The sequence below is a fragment of the Gymnoscopelus microlampas genome (assembly GCF_963454915.1).
Source record: "Gymnoscopelus microlampas genome assembly, chromosome: 18".
Classification (NCBI taxonomy): Eukaryota; Metazoa; Chordata; class Actinopteri; order Myctophiformes; family Myctophidae; genus Gymnoscopelus; species Gymnoscopelus microlampas.
Genome location: NC_139955.1, coordinates 6,113,397 through 6,129,741, shown reverse-complemented (window position 1 = coordinate 6,129,741; position 16,345 = coordinate 6,113,397). Strand labels below are relative to the sequence as shown.

At 42.9% G+C, this 16,345-nt stretch overlaps 1 protein-coding gene across 2 annotated transcripts in view; it reads right to left on the bottom strand.

The window, feature by feature from the left end:
- The window catches only part of slc7a2 (solute carrier family 7 member 2), a 27,045-nt gene extending 10,700 nt beyond the window's left edge, over window positions 1–16,345 (bottom strand). Inside the window, exons 1-8 of one of the 2 annotated variants that reach the window (XM_084041489.1) lie at window positions 16,207–16,345; window positions 13,677–13,855; window positions 12,164–12,365; window positions 11,462–11,617; window positions 6,060–6,225; window positions 5,017–5,153; window positions 4,071–4,293; window positions 2,314–2,453 (exon numbers count right to left, since the gene is read on the bottom strand). In XM_084041489.1, the coding sequence (XP_083897615.1) occupies window positions 2,314–2,453; window positions 4,071–4,293; window positions 5,017–5,153; window positions 6,060–6,225; window positions 11,462–11,617; window positions 12,164–12,365; window positions 13,677–13,844 (1,192 nt within the window). In that variant the 5' untranslated portion in view covers window positions 13,845–13,855; window positions 16,207–16,345. Of the gene's footprint in view, window positions 1–1,721; window positions 1,859–2,313; window positions 2,454–4,070; window positions 4,294–5,016; window positions 5,154–6,059; window positions 6,226–11,461; window positions 11,618–12,163; window positions 12,366–13,676; window positions 13,856–16,206 lie in introns of both variants that reach the window. The other variant, XM_084041490.1, reaches the window with a different exon arrangement.

Sequence of the window (16,345 nt, the reverse complement as noted above, 5' to 3'; positions counted from 1 at the left end):
GCCATAGACTAGTGTTTGTTCAATAACACGGGTCTCCACTCCTCTCCAACTCTCCAGGATACCAATTCTATCCAATCTGGAGACGGAACTCAAATAGGATACAGTATAAACAAGTGAAATTGGAAGTTATTAATATCATCCTGACTGGATGATATTTTTAACCCACCAGAAAATGTATTTTCTGTTTACTAAAGAGCTGGTTAGACAGGATACCATCTGTTACTGAACAGACACTGTAGTCAATGATTACTATCAGAATATAGAGCTTTAACTTTTTAACAAAAGATATCACTAACAATTAGTATACTTTATTTTAATCATGGAATCACCCTCAGATCTTTTCAGTAATGTCTTTGGTATTAATGACAATTTGGAGATCCAGTATATAATACCAGATAGTACAGAGTATTCATTAGATAAAAAGTGATGGACTGCAGTGGCGACAGTGGTGCCGTTAGGAAGTATGATCTCTAGTAGAATATCGTTGCTTTCGGGTGGAAACCTTGTATGTCCAAAACCGTTCCTTTTTCGTTATAATTTTAAAAACAGTGAAAATAGCCGATCTACAAGCTCACAACGCCTCGCATCGCGAGGCGTTGTGAGCTTGTAGATTGACTATTTTCACTACTTTTGTGTGACGTGTGTATGATGAAGTAGGGTGTTTATAAAAAATATGGAGTTTTTTGCCCGATTGCGACAATTATGGAAAACAGACTCGATATCGCCGGCTTTGATTACAAGTTGTTTTGGAAACACCGTCACCAGGTTTGTCATGCAGTCACCTTCACACAACACCTGACACCACAATGAGAAGAACAAAAATTAAAGACAAAACCCAGGAGAATCAGAGATGTAACCCTGTTACAACCAGCTGTCACATGTAGCTCTTTTCGACTACGAAGGGTTAACGCAGAACCTTCCAAGGACCTGAAACTTCCCCAGAACCCGTGAAGTTCTGCGATGGATTTTTGGTTACGTCTTAATTATAACCACAATCAGGAGGTAGGTCAAAATAAAACGCGCTGCGACATGTTGTGACTAGAGATGTTCCGATACCAATGTGTAACAAAAAGAAATCTAGGAATAAATAACAATTCCATTAATAATTGTTAAAGTGCAGCCACAAGTTAGTAAAATGATGATGTAAATTGTACACAGTAAGAGTATAAAACAGTAGTGCAACTGAAGGATTTACAATACAAAATACATGTTTACTGTAAATGAAATAACATCATGTGATAAATGAATGGCATAGACTGGCATACCGATAACAGCATTTTAGGCAGCATCGGCAGCTTTTCCGATACTGGTATCGGTATCGGAACAAATCTAGTTGCAACGCATTGCTCACAACGCGTTGCTCACAACACGTTGCTCCGTGCTGCTCACAACACGTTGCTCCGTGCTGCTCACACCGCGTTGCTCCGTGCTGCTCACAACGTGTTGCTCTGCATTGTGAACTTGTAGGCCTACATCGGCTATTTTCGCTGTTTTCGAAAAGATTTTAAAGTACAAGTTCTGAGTTATGTGGGTTTGTACCAACTCCTGAGCAGGGCCCAAATTAGGTCCTGAGAACATAATTTGAAACAGAGCTGTAATGTATGGAGGAAAAAACAAAAACAGAATCCGTGAAATGCGTTGCATGGCATGTTTCACTTAGTTCTTGTAGTCGAAAAGAGCCTTTGTTTTTTTTTTAAGTCCTGGCCTCGGTGGGTTCTTACCCGCTGTGGTGCCAGCCACCATGGTGGCTGCCACGGGCGACTGCCGCTTACTCACTTTGGACATAAAAGTGAACACAATGCCATCTCTGGCCATGGCAAAGAGAATGCGGGGCAGAGGGAACATGGAGCCCAACAGGCTGGTGAAGAAGATGGTTCAACGTTAAAAAAAACAAATACACTTCATGCCTAATTAATGCTCTGTCGCACGACGGGGTCGCATGCGGAAAATAGCCGACCCACAAGCTGACAACGGGTCACGGACGTGACGCGTTGTCAGCTTGTGGGTCTGCTATTTTCCGCATGCGACGCCGTCGAGCAACGAAGTATGAATCGGGCTTTACACTGCGCACCGACGCAACTGTGAGAGAGCAAAGTACACGACACGTGAAATCCCTAAATTGACATAATAACTTTGACGGAATACGAAGATGGTTGTAGATCAAAACGTGTCAGTGGAATATAGGAACAACAGGAGCTGAACCGCTGAACTTGCGGGCGGTTGCACGGTGGACTTGGATCTTTCACAGTTGATCGGTGGACATAGACAGAGCAGCAGTGATGTGATTGGACGTTTACCCCCCACGTCTCTCACCTGCGACTACACCGGAGCTCATTGTGGCAATAAGCGGGGTCTTGGTCCTAGCATTGATTCGGGCTAAGGCATTGAAAAGAATCCCGTCCTGGGCCATAGCATAGATTACACGAGGCATGGGAAAAATGGAGCCCAGCAGACTGCATGAGACAGATACAGCAAACACATGCAGCACCCAGTTAGTCCAAAGCCCCAGAGGTACACGCACAAACACGCACACACACGCACGCACGCACGCGCACACACACATGCATACGCACGCAAACACACACACCGCACGCACGCACGCACGCACGCACGCACGCACGCACGCACGCACGCACGCACACACGCACGCACGCACACACACACACACACACACACACACACACACACACACACACACACACACACACACACACACACACACACACACACACACACACACACGCACAATATAATCAAAGTCAAGAGTGTCTTTCTTTTCTGTAGGCTGAATTCCCTCATAAGACAAGACCAAATATCACCTTCTTAACATAATGGTCTAATCGTAAGCAGCAGTATTTCACAACGGCCTGCAAATGGGGCAAATTCAGAAGGAAGATGTGTAATACCATTAACCTGGACCCAGGATCTGACTGGTGAAGTGATTATATGGTCAAACTGGGGAGTGAAACAGCAGCCCTCCAGAGAAGAAAGACAGAATCACATCATGCATGTTTTGAGACACTGCCAGCTTTGATTCTTTGCAGGCATTCGTCATCATCGCATTTATCATTTATCATCATAAATCGAGCCGAGCAGATGTCTCAAAACAAAGACACTGAAGCTTTGCACCCACCGCTTCAAGCAAGAGAGAATCAATCCAATGCTGAGAGATACAACAAAGATATTCACTCACAATTACTGGTAGCAGCTCCTTCACAAAATATCACCCATTTCTTTGCACGGACACGTGCTTTAATATAATCTACTGATGTAAGACCCATGACCAATCCCATTGTCTCAACAGATTTTAACCACTTTCAACCTGGCGTCCTTATTTCGTGCATGCCATTACCATTTATAGCAGATCTACAAGCTCAAAGCCCATCGGCTTGCCCAAAAATAGGGACGCCCTGTTGAAAGTGTTTCACCACTTAAACCCTTATATACTTAGTTGACCGGGGTCCCTCAGGGCTCTGTAGTAGATCCACTCCTTTTTTTCCTCCCCTACACAAAATCTCTTCGCCCCAAAAAAACAGCCGATCTACAAGCTGTGAGATTACAGATCGTCTATTTTCGCCTTATATCCCCCTCCCCAGAATAAGAACGCTATAATAGGGTTTAAGTGGTTAGATATGTGCATTGGAATAGGCTCTATGCACAGCAGCCATTTTGGAAAGAAATTGGGCTTCTTCTTACTTCCTTCACAGGTGTTACCAATGATACTAATGAAGGCTCTGTTCCATTCTGGTCAGGGTGCTGATATCGTGCATGTTGGCTCACTAGAAACACTCCATTTTGGTTCCCAAATGGCCCCTTATGGTGGGTGTGTAACTCTGAGAGTAAGGGTCCATTTGGTTCCATTTGTACACTCTCAGAGTTATGGGGGTCCTTGATAATAAGACAACCACTATGCCACACTAAATGGAACAGAGCCTTAATTAGTATCATTGGTAACACCTGTGAAGGAATTAAGGAAGGGACCCAATTCATTCCCAATATGGCTGCTGTTCATAGAGCCTATTGTGGCAAGCAGACACATATATCTAATAGAACATGTGGATAGTTTTTACCTGGTCGACAGGGCACACAGTGAGCCGACGGCCACCACGTACTTGGCGGGCGACCAGCCCACGTACTCAAAGGCCATGGGCAGCGGGCTCTTCTCGTCCAGCAGGTAGTAGGGCATCATGAGCGTGAGCGCCGCCGACACGCCGAAGTACGCCAAGAAGCACACGGTCAGCGACACCACGATGCCGATGGGGATGGCCTTCTGCGGGTTCCTCACCTCTTCACCTGTAGCACCAAAGGTTATTATAGTTTTACATTGTCGCTGTCAGGTGTAAATGTCCAAAACCGTTCCTTTTTTTAATTACTATTCCAAAAATTATATAATAGTGAAAATAACGGATCCGCAAGCTCACAACATGTCACACAGTGACGCGTTGTGAACTTGTAGATCGGCTCTTTTCACTACTTTTGTGCGACACTATGATGAAGTCGGGCATTAATTCACGAAAATATTTAAAACGTACGGTTTCTGCTCGACAGCAACCATATGTTTTATTTTGTATTTCATTTTGACTTTTTGTTTTAGGTTTAGTTTCAGTTTAGTTTTAGTTTGTTTTTAACATGGGCTTGCTAGTTTAGTTTAGTTTTTAGTTTTTGAAGACGGCTTAGATTTAATTTAGTTTTTATTGGTTTTAATGACAAGCTCACACCTTCCTACCAGTGACATCATCGGTAGGCAGGTTTGGTCCTTTCAAACAAGCGACTTAAAACATTTTTTATTTTCTATTTCAGCACGCTAACTTTCCAGGAAAACAAAGGCTGTAGTTTCTATTAACTTGGAATCCCCCTCGATGATGTCATTTATAGGCAGGTTTCTGAACTGTCCACAGCCCACCAATGAGACATAAATGGTGCCATCTTATAATGAGCATTAGTGAGTTCCAATTATATGAAGATACTTTAATGGCATCTCATTGCAACCTGCGGAAATCCATGCGAACGTCACACCTGTGGTTGCGATGCAGTCGAATCCCACGAAGGCGTAGAAGCAGGTGGCGGCCCCGGCTAGCGTCCCGCTGAAGCCGTACGGCATGAAGCCTCCTGCTCCGTAGTCACTGCTCACGTTGGCCGTCCTAGACAGGTTCCTGGAACACCAGTGGTGGAACAAGTACTCAAGTAGCAATACCACAATATAAAAATACAAGTAAAAGGCCTGCATTTAAACTTTGACACGGGACCACAATGGAAACAAGCCCCTAGGGCTTTTTGTGTTCTTTTAACAATCACTGTAAAATCGTACCACTGTAGTATTTGCAAACTGCTAATAAAGTATTCAATCAATCAATCAAATGACTTGAGTAAATGTACAAAAGTATTGACATGAAAATATCGTCGCAGAAACCTCTTATCTCCATTTTTTAACTTACACTTTTTGTGTTGTTTCGTAAATTAATGCCCTACTTGACCATACTACAGCGTCACACAAAAGCATCAAAAGTAGCAGATCTGCAAGCTAGAACCACGGCGCGAAGCAACGCGTTTTGAGCTTGTAGATCTGCTACTTTCGCTATTTTTGAATTTGAATCCTGAAAAGAAACGGTTTTGGACATATGAGGTTTTGAGGTTTCCACCCGACAGAGATGATACTTACAGTACCGATTTTTTTTTTTTTTAATAGCCGATCTACAAGATCACACCGTGTCGCATTGTGACGCGAGTAACAGAAACGTGATTCAGTACTGTGCCGCCCCCGTCGCCGATTGGCTCGAGACATGCCCAGCCCCTATGTCACTAGGCATAAACACGTCACGTTATTGAAGTTAACATGACCTTTCAGTTGGTCGTTAATAGGATAATTAACCAACTGGCCTGAAACTAACTGAATGAACAGAGGAAACAGTCTAGAGTCGGTTGATTCTTCCTGTTATGGGTTTTAACAGTGATATTATCTCCCATCGCCTTGGGGAAGAGGGCTTGCAACTGTGAGCCCATGCATCTTGCTTCTATAAAAGAAGAAAATAAAGTACCGGTGCCACTGGGGGAACCATTACCTTCTGACTATGGTGACATTAACCAGAGCCTCTTCTGATATCTCCCAGTTGAGCGGGTCTCCTTTGACGAAGCCGGAGATGATGACGAACAGGAGCACCAAGACGTTGACGGCAGTGAACACTTTGTTCACCCAGGCTGACTCCTTCACTCCGAACGACAACAGTCCTGGTTAGAGGAGGGGGACATTGTTACACCGGTGAGGGACTTGGGATGCCCTTCACTAGGGATGGGACGATATGAAAATGACGTGTCACGATTATTGTGGCAAAAATAATTGCGATTAACGATATTATCGCGATAATCAAAATATGCTTAAAACGTAAAATGGCACTTTTTACCCCAGCATCCCTGTTTTGGGGGAGCGTTCACCAAAAATAGCCCACAAAATTAGCTCACAAAGCTCACAACGTGAGAGCTTGTACATCTGCTATTTTTTGCCAATCAATTTGTGTAGAGTGAAATAAGAGCGTACCAAATGTGCTCTTTACAGGTCAGTTTTATCAAGTGTAGAGGGTTTAGGTGGTACTAAATTTGCAGCTCAACAAAAGCTAATTCATCCTAGTGTATGACAATTTCACAATGAATTAAAATCACAATGATACGATTATTGTGAGCGTTTTCTTTTTCAGGAGAACAAACTCCATTCAATGTCTCTTCACACACTGGATCTAAACCTCTTATTTATTAGCCGAGGACCACCAGGTCCAAATGGTCACGCCTCTTTTTGTCATTTGAGTCAATGCTGCTTCACCCCACTGAAGACCCCGTAAACAGTATGGGTGGGGTCCCTGGTGACAGGGTCAACACCAAAATCTTAATACTTTCATATAACTTCTGTTTTGCATTACTAATTAAACTGATAATGCCATTGAGTGCTCCCCCTGGTGGCTCCTCTGTGTCACCACACTCTTTTTCTCAACAACAATTTGTTACGCTATTCTCGGGGGTGTAGGGAATCAGGGATGGATCTGTCTGTCTGTCTGTCTGTCTGTCTGTCAAAGCTTTATTCAGAAAGCTTGGTGAGCTTCACAGCCAGCTTCTAAACAAGCTGCCAGTGATCAGAATGACAGAGAAGATCTAGCTTCAGGTAGATAAACAAAACCAGGCCAAAAATATTGCTGTTGTGAATCCCTATAGCGGGCAAAAATCAAAAGTGATTTTCAACTGGAAAACAATTATTCCACAGCAATTAACAGTTAAAGGGCCCAGAGTCATGGCTGTGCCCAAGCACAGTGGGGTCAAAGTGGGGTCCCCCCAGGGTTCCTTATAGGGGTGTTCCAGGGGGTCCCCAGCAAAATTAGTTAATATAGAATCAAAATCAGTGTAACCCTATAATACTCAAAATGATTAAGGGAACACTTTGATCCCTTAATTCTTTTGAGCAGTTTTTGTTAGCAGTATGTACACAGTTCATGAAAACTCAAAATAATTAAGGGATTAAGTGTTCCCTACATTTCTTTGAGCAGTATATATATCAACCATTTGAAAATAGCAGATCTACAAGCTCACAACGTTTTGGAACATTCTTGATAACACACATCTGGTATGGTGGTCACTGGCACAAAATATTTTAAGATGGGGATCCGTGGCCAAATACATATTGATTTGGCGGTTGTTGACATGAAAAAGTTTGAGAACCACTGCTATAAGGGCAGCCTTATACAGCCTGCCATGTTTTACCCTGCTGTAGTTTTTAACCTGAACTGCCTAGGGTTTCATCCCCCTTTAAGGTGAAGCACCATGTTGTTTTTGTTGCTGTTCACCAGTATAGTACTGTGGTAGTATTTGATTTGATTTGATATGATTTGATTTATTTGAAATGCAATAAAACCACAGGGTTACAGCAGTTCGAGGATAAACACAATAAAGTCCTATTAAAGACTTGTTTCCATTGTGGTCCTCTCACAAGCAACAGTTAATTCGTTTAAAACACATTTACGATACAAAACAAATGACAGCAACGTACATAAAAATAAGTGCTCCACTATCTATTCCTAGACAAATAACCTTCTATAGAGGGACCTTTTCTAATAGATATGCTTTAGTCTGCTGCTTAAAAGACCTCAGATTGGTTGTCAGTTTGAAACTGGTATCAATGCTGTTCCACTGTGTAGCTCCTGTACAGTAGGTAAATAATCCCTTGCCAACTTTTTTTTTTGCTACACTGGCTCTGGGGAAAACATTGTGAGTTTCCTTTAGCCTATCTGACTAAAATAATTCTTTAAAAATATGCGGACCATGGTCAGCCTGGCCATGGTAACCCTGGCTGGGTTCTACTGGGAGCCAGTTTAGCTCTATAAACTGGTTCCTACCTATGAGCTCTAGGGCCCAACCCTAGTGTGACCTGATCAGTCTATTCTGGGCTGACTGTAGCTTGGTTGTTAGCAGTTTGTTTAGGCCCTCGAACCAAGATGTACATGAAAATCAAAATGGCATAAAATAAGGGAGTTGGCCACCGCTAGTTCAGTTTAGTACCTTGCTGTCCGTTATAAGAACTTTGTCAGTCCGGAGACCTTGCTCAATACCTTGTTCGCCATATTTCGGCAGTCAATGTTACTGTGGTAGTAGTACTGGGCTGTGTGAATGTGTATACTGTAACTGAGTAGGGAGCAGCGTGTTGTCAAAAAAGTGGATGAACAGCCTTTAAAAACAAGTAGTGACACAAAAAACCTAGCTCAGCCTTTAAAAACAAGTCTCAGTAAAGTGACACAACAAGCAGAGCATTTCAGGCCTTCATTAAGCACTTATCTCCAAACATTCTGCATTTTCTATTGAATTACACCAGATGTGGCAGTGGCTCATATGAACACTGCTTGTTATGAAGAAATGCACTGATTCATATTTCCATGTTGATGTGTAGGCTATATGCAATACTTTATATGTACATACCTGAAACGTACAGTAATTATATGTACAGTACAAAAAGGCAAGGCAAGTTTATTTGTATATAGTAGCCTACATGTCAACAACAAGGCAAGTCAATGTGCTTTACATAAAACAATTAGCAAGTCTAGTCTCAATGTAGCCATACAGTCAGAGATCGCCTACTAAAGTTAATGTATGGGTTAGAAGTTCAAGAACAGTGGAGAAAACCAGTGGTAACAAACCTACGGCCACTGCTTTGAAAACCAATCGTGATACCATCCCATGCGAAGGACTATCCTAAAGTCTTTGCACTGGTTCTCCTAATTGTTTCGACACAGTTTTAGCCCATTCGTTGAATTTAGATGTCACAAGTTGTATCTGTAAGCGTAGATCTCTGATCTTCTGGCTACATGGCGCTAGGGCCGAATTACAAGCTGACAACGTGTCGAGGTAGATCGGCTATTTGAACTATTTAAAAAAAATCTAAATTGTAAAAAAATATACCTAAAAGGTATAGGCATAAGGGGTAAGGCGGTGCACAAGATAGGGCCCTATGTACTTTGTGGAAGAAGTATGGTTTGTTTGGGTTGACTGGTTATAACAGAGTGATGGTAGTTTTGGGTTGTCTGGTAATGGCAGAGTGATGGTAGTTTGGGTTGTCTGGTAATGACAGAGTGATGGGTAGTTTGGGTTGTCTGGTAATGACAGAGTGATGGTAGTTTTGGGTTGTCTGGTTATAACAGAGTGATGGTAGTTTGGGTTGTCTGGTAATGACAGAGTGATGGTAGTTTTGGGTTGTCTGGTAATGGCAGAGTGATGGTAGTTTGGGTTGTCTGGTAATGGCAGAGTGATGGTAGTTTGGGTTGTCTGGTAATGACAGAGTGATGGTAGTTTGGGTTGTCTGGTAATGACAGAGTGATGGGTAGTTTTGGGTTGTCTGGTAATGGCAGAGTGATGGTAGTTTTGGGTTGTCTGGTTATGACAAAGTGATGGTAGTTTTGGGTTGTCTGGTTATAACAGAGTGATGGGTAGTTTGGGTTGTCTGGTTATAACAGAGTGATGGTAGTTTTGGGTTGTCTGGTTATGACAAAGTGATGGTAGTTTTGGGTTGTCTGGTTATAACAGAGTGATGGGTAGTTTGGGTTGTCTGGTTATAACAGAGTGATGGGTAGTTTGGGTTGTCTGGTTATGACAGAGTGATGGGTAGTTTGGGTTGTCTGGTAATGACAGAGTGATGGGGAGTTTGGGTGGTCTGGTAATGACAGAGTGATGGGTAGTTTGGGTTGTCTTGTCGTTATGACAGAGTGATGGGTAGTTTGGGTTGTCTTGCCGTTATGACAGAGTGATGGTAGTTTGGGTTGTCTTGTCGTTATGACAGAGTGATGGGTAGTTTGGGTTGTCTTGTCATTATGACAGAGTGATGGGTAGTTTGGGTTGTCTTGTCGTTATGACAGAGTGATGGGTAGTTTGGGTTGTCTGGTAATGACAGAGTGATGGGTAGTTTGGGTTGTCTGTTATAACAGAGTGATGGGTAGTTTGGGTTGTCTGTTGTAACAGAGTGATGGGTAGTTTGGGTTGTTTGGTAATGACAGAGTGATGGGTAGTTTGGGTTTCGGTCTTTTTCAAGTATAAACAAGAAAGCAGGAAATTACCTCTTTTTTATACAGAAATGAATGATTTTGGTTACCAGCCCCACCTAGTGATCAGGGGCGGTACCAAGACTTAATAAACATTTTATCAAAAGACAACACTTCATCTTTTACATTCTTTCACGAAATATTTTTAGAACATTTTCTTGATCTTTTTATAACAGTTTTTTTTAGAAAAAGGCTTTAGTAGAAATATGCGTTTTTAAAAACAGTAGACTCTATTCATTTGATTCAACAGACAGACAATAAGATTTTTCAAAAGAATATTCCTCAAGACATACATTGCAGAGCATGCATTTCTTAAAAAATACTCCCCAAAAAACAATATATCTCTTTTGACCCGGTCCAGATCCTAGCCATTGTATACCACAAGTTACAAGCAAAAGAACAACACCAAAAGGAAAAGAAAAGTTAAAGTTTTATAACCTATATATATACAACTCCCTTCATTAGCTTGTTTATAAATACGGCCTAATATCAAAGTCCTCATTGAGTCCTGTTGGTGCCATAGTTTTAAGATAATGGATCCACCATACTTCCCTCCTCAGTAGGAGATTGTCTATCTCCCCCTCGTCTCGGAAGATGCACTTTCTCTATTCCTAGGTATCTTAAAGATGAGACATTGTGGTGTGCCTTTTTAAAATGTAAAGCTACTGGGCTCTTTGAACAATTTCTTAAATTGTTCCAAATGTTTAAAAAAAAATCAAAAATGTTCAAAATGTTTCAAGCATATTTGCAATTTCTTGAATAGTCAAAGTATAAAAGAGGTTAAAGTGGTTAAATTGATTGTGACGCTATATTGACATATCTTCCTGGAGGCCGGTCAAGGACCCCACTTTGAGAACCACTGTGATGGAGTGATGGGTAGTTTGGTTTAATTGTCTTACCAGAGAGCAGCAGGATGAGGCAGACGGCGAAGAAGTCGGGGTAAGACGCCAAACCAGGAGCGTTCATGGGGAAGTAGGTTTGACCGAACCTCTCGATGTGTCCTCCTATCAGCTCGTCAAACGTCCCACTCCAGGCCCTGGCCACCGAGGACGTCCCTGGGAGGCGAGAGGACAGGACAGCTAATGTATGGACACCACGCAATTTGATCTAGACCAGAGCCTGACCGATGCCAGAATGTTTGGTTCCAATGCTGATCCCGACTTCGGTGAGTCCTAGACCATCGATTACCAATGTTTTGAGTCTGACCCTTACTTTGTCCAAAAGTACAACATCACTTCTACTCAATTTCAAACAATTAGATTCATTTAAGTTTGTCAAAAATAGAAAATTCTAAAATAGCCATAAACATTTCTGAAGCCTAGGCCCCTACAGGTTGAAAGTGGTTATCACTAGTCTTACGCAGCCAAACAATCAGAGATCTCCACTTACTGATAAGTCTGGTATTATCTGTCCTTATTATTATGGCAGTATCAGGAATGTTTTCAAAGCAGTGTGCGTAGGTTTGTTAGCACTGGTTTTCTCTAGCGTCCAAGCTCATACAATGAATTTAGATTTAACCAGACATGCAGAGATTGTCTGGCTACACAAGAGAGTGTGAGAGTGAGAATATATTGCCATACTTTATGCTGTCGCTGACTCACCGATCACGTAAGAGAGGATGAGGTTCCAGCCGGTGATGAAGGCCCAGATCTCCCCTACGGTCACGTAACTGTACAGGTAGGCGGAGCCGGTCTTTGGGACGCGGGCGCCGAACTCGGCGTAACACAGGCCCGCCATGACGGACGCCAGGGCCGCGATGAGGAACGAGATGACGATGCTGGGGCCCGAGTCGCCCTTGGCCACCTGTCATAATAGAAAAATTATATTTCCATTTACGGTGAAGGAATTAGAAGGCATCAGAACATAAAAAGCAAGTTGGCAACGTCTTAGTCTAACGAAGGCTTCAGGGCCAATTTATGCTTTGAGCATACATTTTTGAGCAAGTGTTGACAAGTGTCAACCGACACGACGTCTCTCAACGTTTTGAGCATGCGTACTGTCTGTGACTTGCCAACGTGACAGCGTTTCCACAAAATATAGACAAACCTATCAGAGTATGTGACATTTTTTTACGACGGTGTCTGCAACCTTTCATTTCTCCAGAGGTACGCAACACTGTCGGCGGAGGTCCTCCGTGACACTTTTTCTCTTGTCGTTTTGACGTTACCTTCGTCGTACGACACGTCGGTCGACACGTGTCGCTACAAGCATAAATAGGCTTTCAGCCTTCACCTCCTCTGTGTCCTCTGGCCCTGTATGTCTGTCACAGTGCTTTTTTTTTTTACCCCTTTTTCTCCTCAATTTAGTCGTTATGCCAATTGATTCCTCCCCTCACACATTTCCTTGTGTTGTCACTGCTGTTGTATCCTACTGACTCACGTGCCAGTGAGGAGCCCCCACTGGGAGGACGTAGAAGAGCTCCTCCCACCTAACACTCCCTGCTGACAGGTGCCGCCCCAGCCCCGTAGGAGTACGTACTTGTACTTGTGACTAATATCACCCCTTCCCGCCCAGCTTCCCTCCCCTGAACACGGGCAATTGTGTTTGTACCACGGTGGATTTGAACCCCCAGACCCCCCCCCCCCCCCCGCGGTGGTGGGCAGCTACTTTACCACGCGGCGCCCCCCGAGCGCCTGGTCACAGTGCCAATGCATCGGCTTGAAGTGAATAAAAGATTATACAAATAGGCTCTATGCACAGCAGCCATATTATCACTTCCTTCACAGGTGTTACCAATGATACTAATGAAGGCTCTGTTCCATTTAGTCTAGCACAGTGGTTTCCACGACCCCCATAACTCTGAGAGTGTACAAATGGAACCAAATGGACCCTTATGGGTCCATTTGGTTCCATTTGTACACTCTCAGAGTTACACACCTGTAAGGGGCCATTTGGAAGCCCATGAGGGTCCCTGGACCCCAACTGTAGACCCACTGGTGTAGCAGAGTGTTTCCAGTGAGCCAACATGCACAATACCAGCACCCTGACTCTGTTTGACCAGAATGGAACAGAGCCTTCATTAGTATCATTGGTAACACCTGTGAATGTCTTCATCATATGGCTGCTGTGAATAGAGCCTATTGGTGATTCCATGTATTTGCCATGATGACGCACCTCTCCGGCCAGCACGTAGACCCCGGCGCCCAGCGTGCTGCCCACGCCCAGGGCGATGAGGTCCACGGTGCCCAGGCAGCGGCACAGCTTGGACTCCTCCAGGGACCCCATGTCCACCACCTTCCTCCGCACCAGGGAGCGACCGAACGACAGCAGCTGCCCCAACATGATGACCCCTCCTGCAACAGAGAGAGAGAGAGAGAGAGAGAGAGAGCCCGGAAAGGTTTTGAGCGTCACTAGATAAATTAGATCAGTGCTTCTCAAACATTTTACATTTTTATCTCTGAGATAATTGAACCCATTAAGACCTGAGGCCAATTCTACAAACGCCTACTAAATCAGTAGTTCTCACACTTTTCCAAAAATAGCAGATGTACAAGCTGGCACAGATTAATCAATTCAATTCAATTCAAAGGAGCGTTATTGGCATGGGAAAACATATGTTTACATTGCCAAAGCAAAAGTGGAACAAAACAAACAAAACAAAACAATGTATGTACAATTAACTATTAAATATAAATGGAAATAAATAAAATCTAATCTCTTTCAACATGGCGTCCCTATTTTGGGCAAGAAAATGTGGTTTCTAACATAGAACAAATTGCAGATTGGCAAGCTTGCGATGCGTCACATCGCAATGTTGTAGATCTTCTATTTTTGTGAAAAGAAAGTTAATTTAAAAGGGCTTAAGTGGTTAACCCCCCTGGAACCCCCCCAAGGACCATTGGAGGACCCGGACCCCACTTTCAGAACCACTGAACAAGTTAAAAAGAAATAGCTGTTGGTTGTTTGTGTGTGCATGTATGTATGCGTGCGTGCGTGCGTGCGCGTGCGTGCGTGCGTGCGTGTGTGTGTGTGTGTGTGTGTGTGTGTGTGACTGTGTCGCCAGGAGACAGTCACACAATCAATTCAAGTTGGTCATGTTTACCTTGGTTTCCGTGTTTGAATCAGTGCCCCCCTCCCTTTTTTTATTCAATAAAAGGCAACCTGGACTGTGAAAGCTAGGGGTCTTTGAGCAAAGCTTGTTTTGGCATTACACTGTGGTGCTTCAGAACTTGAATATAGTGGTTTCTAAACCAAGTAACCAACACCCTTTAAAAGAAACAATTACATAAACATGTTAATACAAAAGGGGAGGTTTTTGACAGTTGAACTTCATTAGTACCATGCAAGTGTTGACATGAATGTGTGTGAGGTTACTACACAGCCCAGAAACATGCCACCGCTTATGTACAGTATACTGGTTCTCAGTGTGGGGGTTGGGGACCACCTTGTGGTCCAAATGGACCCTTTACGGGTCTGTAACTCTGAGTGTACAAATGGAACCAGGTGGACCCTTGTACACTCTCAGGGGTTAAATTAACACTGAGGATTTTACTGTGTAGATTGGGGTTTCCGGTATAGTTTAGTTCAGTGATTCTCATCATCTCATCATTCTTAATTTCAAGGACCGCCAGTTGGATATGCATTAGACCACGGACCCCCATCTAATACCGTAATTGTGTTTGCTTTTTGGGACCCCCGATCTGCAACGCTCAGTGTTAATTTGCAAATGGACCCGTAAGGGTGTTTGTTGTACACTCTCAGAGTTACAGACCTGTAAGGGTCCACATTGGGACCCCTGGTGAGAAACAGTGGTATAGAACAATATCTTTGTGTGGGCTTATGATGCAGATCTAAACACTCAAAGGGGTGCATTCATCAAAGGACCGTGTGTGAATGCAACAATATGACGCAATAAGGCCATCAACTCCTCTCACTAATTGGAGCATTTTCACTTTTACTGCAAAGAAATGTGCAACTTCAAAGGCTTATTTGTCTTGCTTTTGCTCCAAGAATGTGAAACTGTCTTCGTGCATTAATGTGATGGTCAGGGGAACGTGGCATGTCAAAAATAATAAATTGCATTTATTTTCAAATTAATGCTTTGCAGCGTGCCTTTCAAGCGTTAATCTCTTTCAACTAATACTTTTTGCCACTTCACTATTAAATCAGTGTTGAGTACCGTCTAAAATGTGCATTGATGTCGATTTAAGTACGTCTTTTTTCAAACCAACAGAAAATGCAAATCTTGTCTGGTCTTGTATTTAGCAGCTCATTAACATAACAATGTGGGATTTATTGTGGCCCCTTTCAGAATACAGGACCCAGATCTACATGCATTGCCTGGATACAGGAACATATTCAAATTGATAAAAAAAAAAAGAAAAAAAGAGAGAGGTTGTTTCAACTACTACAACTACTGTAAACAACGACTTTTTAACCAAAATGTGTATCATTATAATTTTACCAGCTCAATGTTTAAAACAAACCTTTCTGAATGCAATCTCTAAATATTTCCTCCCTATCTTATGTATTAGTGACAATCATTCTCCATAGACTCATGTGAAACATGTCAAATAAGCACATTCCTTCCAAATTTACTTTCATTTTGTGTACAACACCCACACACCCGCAGTTGCAAAACCATGCACTTGCATTGCTTATAGTTTCTTCATAGACAATTGCAGGAGAATTTAAGCAAACCCACCTGGTTAGTTGATGTGACGGCTGCAAACTCTGACCCTTAGATGGGAGAAAGTGTAAAATGTAAATAAAGAATCCTTAATGCAGCTTTCAGCACACAGGTCCCAGCAGTCCCATGCAGGACATACAGTATGCTCAGTAAA